The sequence below is a fragment of the Pinus tabuliformis genome, chromosome J (assembly GCF_031772625.1).
Source record: "Pinus tabuliformis cultivar Carrire ecotype Pingquan chromosome J, CPIR1, whole genome shotgun sequence".
In the NCBI taxonomy this organism is placed as follows: domain Eukaryota; kingdom Viridiplantae; phylum Streptophyta; class Pinopsida; order Pinales; family Pinaceae; genus Pinus; species Pinus tabuliformis.
The window spans coordinates 85,261,590-85,271,122 of record NC_142295.1 but is presented as its reverse complement, the minus strand read 5'-3'; the positions used below and the strand labels follow the sequence as shown (position 1 = coordinate 85,271,122).

Below are 9,533 nucleotides of genomic sequence, written 5' to 3'. Positions count from 1 at the left end.
GGTGACAAATATTTTTTTTGACTAAAAAATATTCTTTTTATATGATACAAAAGCCCAAGGGTCTAATAAAAATGATAATGATTCTAATGACTTAAGACAAAACCTATAAGCATTCAAAGGAGGCTTTGCCCTAGAAAACATTGACCCAAGCATGAAACCCATGCTTTAATAAGACATTTTCTTTAATAGTAAAATTTCTTTTGGCAAGTATAATTATGAAGACTGAAACTAGTTACATTCTTCAACAACACCTAATACACCACTTGTAAGATACTATTCATAAAATTACATTTTAAAGACACCACACTCAAAATTTGAATACATCACTCGCATTACAACATTAACTGCCTCAAAGACTCACTGTTGAAGAGTTAAATGAGTGATTTAGGAAATGCTATTTGTGGATAATGACAACATTCATAGTCTGTAATCAATTAGTAGACTTATTGTTAGAACAAAGCAATAAGTATTAGGATGTTAAGTGGCACACCTAATAGACCAATTGTAGATCCTATTCATAAAATTACATTTTAAAGACATCACACTCTAAATTTTTCGAATATAAGTACTCGCATTACAAGATTAATTGCCTTAAAGACTCACCGCTTGAAGAGTTAAATGAGTGATTTAACTATTCTGCCTACATGGTTATGGCATTTTTGATTGATTGAATTTTTACCCCTGCTATATTGTGCAGAGCCATATAGTGCTCTGATCAACATATATGAGAGAGATTGATATAAGAAACTCTCAAATGGAGGTCTAATTTGAGTATTGATCATCTAGTTTCTCATTCCAATCATTGTGTAGTACGTCCTTTCATTTCATAACTCCATTCACTATTAATATAATATTTTGTTTGAGAACTATAATAATATCAATCGATGTTCTCTGGAATGACATGATCGGTACAAGTTCATGAAAATTCAAAACTACTGTCACAGAATGCAGCATAAGTGCTGTGGAGGGTCAATTCAAAAAAAGTGTTCCACTAATATTAGGGTGAGTGTAAAATTCATTGATTGCAGGCAATTATATTAAAAAAAACCAATAGTATATACAACCTAAACTAAATATAATTATTTTGCATCGGGATCCATTCCCCCTAAAAAAAACTTGCGTTCCTGCATTTCGGGACTAGAACACAAATTCAACTATATCACTTAAATAATTATAAGTAACTCAAGTTCTTGGCCATATGCTTGACAAATATAGGGAATGGTTATTAGAATATTTACACAGTTAGCCTTCTCCAGTCACTCTCGATTGTTTTCTCAGATGTACCTTTTAAAATGATGTGTGGCTCTTTCGTATTGAGAACCAGATGCCCTAATTGTTCTTCCTTGCTAAACGACTGGAATTTGAATTTGCATATATAAAGGCACAAAGTCATGCAACAAGAATGACATTACAACTTCATTCCTTTTGGCAGGAGTGGAAATATGGCATATGCTGAACATATGATAAAGACAAAATCGAAGCATTCCAAAAATCAATAAGAAATAATTTCTAGAATCAAATACAATCCTGGCAGTGGCTATGTTCATGTTAATTCCTTTTAGGCATCCCAAAGGCACACTTCTGAATAAAATAAAATATAGAAACATGGATAACACAAATGATAAAACTAGCAGACGATGTGTACGTTATCTAAAGTCGAAATGCTGCCTACTAAAGAATTACTGCACAACTGAGAATTTAACAGTTAAGAAGTTGAAATCTGTATACAATGTCCCTATGTGGTGCTTTCTTCTGATTCTAACATTTTACGGTTGACAAGTATTCCCTGATCCCAAACTTCATGCCACCTGCACACAAAATAAAGATTGTCATCCACTCAGATAACATGGGACAGTTCTTCTGAAAGATAAAAACGACTGGCATTTGTTATTGTATTATGCTCACACTCAAAGAAAAATGAAGAATTCGAGTACCATTAACATGAGTTAAAACTCTATACAAATAGCCAACATCAATTATACAGCAGAATGTGTTGAGAATAGAAATACCATTAAATCTGCCGTAACATATTTAGGAATGTTTTAAACAGAAATTTCTTATGTAATATTTGTCAATTATTTCGGAAATATTTTTGCAAGGCATTTGGAAATAGTCCTGGATGTAACTGACAAAGAGGCATACAGACTCTAATGTGTATGGAACAAATGCAGATGCAACACAATCGAGGAGAGATGATGCTCCTTGAGGTTGCATTCTTCATATCTGCCACAGAGAGAATCATTTGGAATGGAATGTCTCAATTTTCTCCCCAGATCCATGCTATCTGAATATATCTTTTGTTCTATTGATTAGTTTAGGCATGCTGGTTTTACCTATGCATTCCATTTGCATATCTATTGATTGTGAATCTGTCGTAGGCAAATTCAGTGTTAATCTTCATCACATTAATGAGTACATGTTATAATCAGAGTGAACGTCCCAAATGTTCATCTTGATTGATTTGGCAATGACAGTCCATGGATACATTAGTGGTGGAATCGACATTGATGGTTCCTGAGTGTGCTAGCCAGACTTGGCACATGGCTGCAAATCTTTATCTCAGAATCATCTTGCATGAGTTCTTCAAATCAATTTTCTTCAGAGACCAGTTCACATATGAGCAGACGCCATATCTGGTGCTTCAGTTCAGAACTCCAGACATCGTCAAAATTCAGCAGGTTTCCTGTGCATGTAGATGACATGCTAATACTTGGTGTATTCATGGAAGGATGAAGGCTTCAAAAGAGTAATTTTAGATTTCTAAGATTTGTTACCATGGCAAATTTGTATTTTAAATTCATCATTTTGGAATCTGAGCATACTCTTAGATACCTTAATGGAGACATGCATATGCTTTAGTTTTGGTGCCAATCAATGAAAGTTAAAAAAATGGTCATAATTAAGGTTTCTGTTTTTTTGGAAACTAATATCGTTTTTGGATACCTTTGATGCAGGACATCACATGTGTCAATTTAATTTTGGTGAGATGATGGCGTTCGAAAATGTAACTAGGTTCGGTCTTATAATGATCTTTGTACTTATGTCATTGTATATTTTATGTAAAAGAAAAAGAAGAAAATAAATTTTTATAATGATCTTTGTACTTATATCACTGTATATTTATGTAAAAGAAAAAGAAGAAAAAAGAAGAAAATAATTTATTATTATTATTATTTTATTAGATAAGCATGTTCTTCATGCTTCCAAGGTTTGTTGAGTCAAAGAGTCAAAGTCCTATTTGGACCTATTGTAAAGAAAAAGGAAAAATAATTTTTAAAAATGTAATTTGGGTCAAAAACCCCTCTAGATGCCAAGTCGGCCCTGCCCCAAAAGGCATGATTGTTCGCACCCCTCTGGACAAGTATAAATAGAAGGAAGTTGGAGCTCATTTTGGACACACGACTCACTCAATCTGATCAATTACCAAAATCTGAAGTTGATGAAGAATTTCTCTGAAGTCTGATTTGTGGAAATTCTGCCCTATTACATCTCTTGTTGAAAATCTGCTGCTGGTCTCTTGCTAATGAATTTGCTGTGAAGAAGGAGAATTTGACATGGCATCTAGAGGGTTGAATTATTTGGTCATGGATCTTGGATATCTCACTTTGATCTGATTCTATAAGAAGATAATTTTTCTCGATTTCCCCTTGGAGGGATTTTGCCTTGGCTTGGAGCCTATATTCTGTGTTCATTGTTTCTTCTGTCATCTTCATATTTATATTTTGGTAATTGTTTCATGAAAGAACATAATAAAGATTAAAGAAGCCAACAAATTTCACAAATACTTATCATGCTAAGAGAAATCAAACCCTAACTGGCTGCCCTAGTGATTTATCAACATGGTATTAGAGCTAAGGTTGAAAGATGACAATCTTGAAGATCACTCTATTGGCATTCTTATTGGATAGCTCGCACTACATTCTGTAATATGGACAATGGATCGTATATTCCTAAGGCCTGTTTTCTCTAACAAACTTTTGTTTATGGTCCGCACTCTGTCTACATATTCTCTGTGGCATACTTGCTTATACCCAGTGGCATATTCGTTTAATCAAAGTAACATGACTTTTATGACTTGGCTCACACCGACACTATATCCATTTTGTGCAATGACAATGACTCATCATGACTCGCACGCTACATCATCATGACTTGCATTTAACTAAATTTCATGATTCACAATTTCTCCAAGGCTCTCACTCTATTGCCCTGCATCATCGTTCTTGTGGCTTGCTATTTTTTGTGATGACAGTGGTTCATAGATAGTTCGAATAAAAAGATTGGCAATTTTTTAAGTAGCTTGCATTTACCCTATTGTGACCCACATTGGTTCGCTTCTACAGTAGTTCACATATAAACACAATGGCACCCCATCACACATGTTTGTGATATCACACTATATTAGTGGCATAGACAATTTACAATGACAAACAATACACGAAAGGATTGCATCTATTTTGAGGCATTACAATAATTCACTGAGACATCGCATCTGGAACTTGAATTAAGTAATAACTCACTCTTTAAAGACATACTACAATGACTCTACTCTATGGCTCATGCATCTCTGAACTCACATGTGATCTAAAGTTCGATCATGTCTTTGTGATATTTCGTGGTGTGATTATACTTTGTAATTCAATGTGAATTATAGCATGCTGACTTCACTTATGACTCATTACATTTGGTTTGAATTGTCTCTATGGATTTCGCACTTGTAGATGACAGTGATATGGCTTGTACATTTCACACAGTAGTTCGTTCTCTGTCCCATGGTTAGTATTGACACGAAGTAATTAAAGCAGCACAACAATCCTGTGAGAGGTTTGTTGTATAAGTTCGTGTTTAACTCGCATTCATTAAAAAGGCACTAGCTCGTTGTTTCAGTGGCTTGTACACTCATATGTAGTAGCTACACTCCTCTGTTCATCGCAATTGACATTACAATGTGGCTCAAATTGATGAGGACCATGACTTGCAGCCCATGAAGTCGTGACATCGCTTCTCTTAAAACAATATCCTGACATTGTGACTGTGGTCGTGAGAATTTGATGATAGTATTTTATGGCTTGATAACTATTAATGATGGTCGTAGATAGCACGCAAAATGATGACCTAGTTCAAGAAAGGAAGTCGACCTAATACTGTCTATTTAAATGAAGATGATGAATATCAATTCAAGAAACGAGACCAAGTCTCTGTAAAAGAAGATAGGTATAGTCTAAGAGGTACGTATAAATCAGGATCATTTACAATCTATACTATAGTTAGGGTTTCGCAGTATGCTTAAAGTTTTTGCTATTCATTTGTGGTAGATATTAATGACTATATAATTGCTAAGGTTTGTAGACACTTGATATTTAGGGTCCTAGGAACGAAAAATCCTAACCCTAGCTAATTGTTCCCCCTATAGAAACCCTAGCTCTTGGAAAATGATATCTATGGTTTGTAAGGCTAAAATGATCTTAAGGTTGACAAAATCGACATCATGTTCTTACCTTTGTATATTTTGCTTGGTTGAACTCGCTGGTAAGAATTGCAAGCATAAAATTTTGAAGGCAAAGATGGAAGAACAAAGTGTTTTGATGATAATTGGACTTGGCACTCAAAGAACAATTGAATCCTTACAAGAAAGAAATATGGTAAAACTTGCAAAGGTATGTATCATTGTTGTTCGCATTTTATAGCTCATGATGATCATGAGCTATATAGTTTGATAATATGCTAGGCTCTATAATCATATGAAATGCATGATAGTATCATTAGGGTTTTGCAATATGCTAGAAGTATTTTGGAATACATGGATAACAAGTTTTGTTAACTATAAAGTTTCTAGGGCTTACATAGAAGTTGCAAAATCCTAACATGACAGATCTTGAAGACCTTAAAGCATTTAGGGTTTTAGAACTAACTCTCTAAACATGGTTGTAGAACTTTGTAGATTGTAAGTGACAGGACTTGGCATTTAGGTTTGTAAACCCTAGCAAGGTATGGAATAAAATGAAAAACCCTAGGAATAGAAACCCTAACTAATTGTTTATGCTGTGAAAAGAGAAAGAACCTAGTTCCTAAAAATGACAAGTATTATATCTTGATGACGTGAAGACAAGGTTTGATGAAAAGGGGTCCAAGAGTCAACCTTCCTCCAGAAATAAATTAAAAAACTTGAAGGAACGTGGCATAGTATGAGGACTAAGAAGGAAGGAGCAGTTTGATGTATATCAAAATAGATAAAAAGTTTCACTAACCTTAGAAAGAAAGAGGGAGCTGTAAAGAACTTGATGAATACAACATTGAAGCCTGTTCATTGATCTAGATCGATGATTGAAATTTGAGGAGAAAGTAGCATAATTTGACATGACACTTTGATGCAGGAGCATCCAGACTTAGCCAGCAATGTGATTGTATGTTCACATGTTGTGGCTAACAAGAGATGAATTTCATTGACTTGAGTGGTCAAAAGTCAGTTTTAGAAGAGAGGGTTGGACCTCTCGAAAATGATCTTTACTTCATTATTGTAATAATTAGAATATTGTGTTATTTCTAGACTAAGAGATAAGTTTTTATTATAGGTGTGTAACAGAGCTTGAGAATAGAGATTTAATTGTTAGATTGATTAAAATAGGGATCGAGTTGTTAATGCAGTTAGGATAGGATTCAATTCATAAAAGAGAAAAAGAATGTAATGATGGAGATTAGATGATTGAGAGATAGAGTGTGTAAGTGAGAGTTTGAGTGACAGAGATAGGGTTTGAGATTGAACAAAGGTCGGACAAACTGTTGTAATCAAGCCGAGAGGGCCAAGGCTCTATAATTTATATTTTGTTGAATAAATGATTAAGTGTAGTGTTGCATGTTAATCTTGGTGCAGAAGTTCATTCATATCTGTGTATCGACGTTCTGGACTTAATCGGGTATTTTCCTCTGTTTAAACATTTTATTCATAAATCACAGTCGATTAAGTGTTAAAGGTTAATATTGAGCTTAAGCGTTAATATTGTGGTTAAGCGTTAAACTTTCCTTAAGCACCTTTATTAAAAGGTTTGATTTAAACATGTGGTTAGTATTTGATAAGCGGGAAGTGGTATATCGTGCGCTTAAGAAGTGGTAAGTGGTATTGTTACAAGTCCGCGCGATTAGCCTTAGAGGTCGACATGTAGCACGCCAAAACTGCTTTTCTCGTGTGCTTCCGAAATGATAACGACCGTGCTAGAGTCCGCGCGAGATTGCACGACGACCGTTAGATCAAGCGGGGTTAATCGACAGTGGTGATCGTTCGGCTAGTTAGCGCGTGATACGACGCGATAGCCGTTGGATCTGAAGGAGCGAAATCGATGGTGCAGATTGAAGTGCTCGGTCAGAGAAAGAGTTAAGTGGGACTAGCGGTGATAGTACAGCAAGGTGGGACCCTCAGGGGGAAATCCACATAAAGAACATTTTTTTGCATGCAACTGATTGGTTATAAAGTTAACCATTAGTCTATTTTCAAACTACCACCTCATTGTTCATCAACCTCCTGCGTCACACTTTGACCAAAGGATATTATAATTTGGCAACTTTGATATTGATGATTTGCTTGAATATGACTTGGCTCCCTAGTAGGAATATTGCAAAAACATGTAAAGAGGTTGTAGGGAGAATTTGCTTGATGATGTTGTATCTACAACTACATGGTTTGATCATGGAACACGTGAATTGTGTGGATAGCACTTTTGATGGCTCGGACAAGCACAAGGACAAAATTGATATTGGAAAGCTAATATGACACTTTGAAGAATATGAGGTAGAACTCTGTTATGAAGGAAGAAGACATCTGCTAGCAACTATGAGGAAGCTCAACTCCTTATAGAAGACAGATGAACCAATTGATGATTGACAAGATCCAGGAAGCTCAAAGTTTAGTTTGACATGATGTTGCTCAGAATCGAGAATCACCGTCATGAAGATGAAATATAAAAGAAGGTCAAAGCCCAGATAAAAAGAAAAGTGAAATAGGAGTCTTTGCAACTACCACTAAGATCTCCACGTAAGGTTGAGTAGCTGATGTATTGATGAAGTATGAGACTGGATAAGGATTATGATGATGTCTCCTTGATTGAGAGGGAGTAAGAAATCTCCTCCATGTTTGAGGAGTAAGGACCTCCTCCCTGGTTGAGAGGGAGTGATGGTGGACACCATATTCTCCATATGTGTCATGCACTAGGCCAAGAATAACCATCGTATGTCTAGTGTATCACACTGAGAGGGAGAATGGAGGATTGATAAGCATCTAGGACTGGTACTCCTTGAGGATTGGGAATCCAAGATAGGAAGTAGTCCCGTTGATCGACACTCTTTGACGATCTAACAAGGTATCCAAGATAAGAGTGGTCGAAGAGGACCGATATTCTTTGAGGATTGGGAATCCAAGATAAGAATAGTCCTGGAAGGACATACCATGTGAACATTCGGGTTGGGTATGTGCCTTGAGAGGCTGAGGTGTCCATATGTATGTGTTAAAATTGGCAACTAGGGCCAAACTTTATGTGGGTCACCTCATTTATGGCAGGATGCAGCTGATATTTTTCCTAGATTCCTCTTGTTGAGAGGTGTAGGATTGATCTAAAGATCATCCGATTCCGACAAGTATTTATGGAGATATGAATTTATTTGTATTTACTTGACAAATTCTCAAGGTCAGCCAGCAGTTAAATGTGTGGCATACATGCCTAGTGAATCATATAAATACAAGAGAGGTTGATTCATTTTCTCATCTTCTCATCTCACTCACTCTTCTCTCCCACTCCTTAGCTTTAGGTTATATAAGGAGCAGCTCACATGTGGGAAGGAGGACGCATTAGGGCAAGGAGGATGCAGAAGTTGCTGAAGGTCTCTTTGACCTGTGTTGACCAAGCGTTGACTCATCAAGGGTGCGGATTTGGTGTGGTTTCCTCTCCTAGGCAAGCCACATATTTTGGCACAAAAATCGAGGCAATCCATCCATAGGTTTGACTAGCATTGGTTGCCCTAGTTTTGGACAGCAGGTTGACTTCAGTCAACAATAGTTTGACTGTGTTTTTGGGGCTGTTCAAGGGCTGTTTCTTCACGCTGCTCGAGGGCTAGTTGACTGGAAATTGACCAAGCATATTGGAGGTCAATTTCAACTCGTTTGACTAAGTTTGACTTTGTTGATCTAGGGTTTGCTGCTGCTGATATAAAATTACAGAATTCTGATTTTGTACTATTTCTCTCTGCTGAACTATTGAAGATAAAAGAAAATTTGATCAAAGGGTTTCCCCGCATTGGGGTTTGTCCCTGGCTAGCTGCCACATCTTGTGTCTCTTGTCTTGGCTTGTTTTTTGTTGATCGTTTAATGTTCTATCTACACTTTATTTAATGTATATGTGATTGCTAATCTGTGGCTAATAAGAAGAAAATAAGTAAACTACTCCAAGCATAGAACATACCAAAATTTAACATGGAACCAGAGCTGAGGTGAATACAAACCCCAAGCAAGAGCAAGAGCAAGAGCAATCACCGAAGAGAAAGTTGGC

The 9,533-nt window shown here is 36.2% G+C and overlaps 1 protein-coding gene across 2 annotated transcripts in view; it reads right to left on the bottom strand.

The window, feature by feature from the left end:
* Positions 1–1,464: 1,464 nt before the first annotated feature.
* Positions 1,465–9,533, bottom strand: part of LOC149225628 (protein ACCUMULATION AND REPLICATION OF CHLOROPLASTS 3, chloroplastic-like) — a 514,713-nt gene continuing 506,644 nt past the window's right edge. For both annotated transcript variants that reach the window (XM_089377212.1, XM_089377213.1), the window contains exon 14: positions 1,465–1,808. In XM_089377212.1, coding sequence (XP_089233338.1) covers positions 1,736–1,808 — 73 coding nt within the window. In that variant the 3' untranslated portion in view covers positions 1,465–1,735. The remainder of the gene's footprint in view (positions 1,809–9,533) is intronic.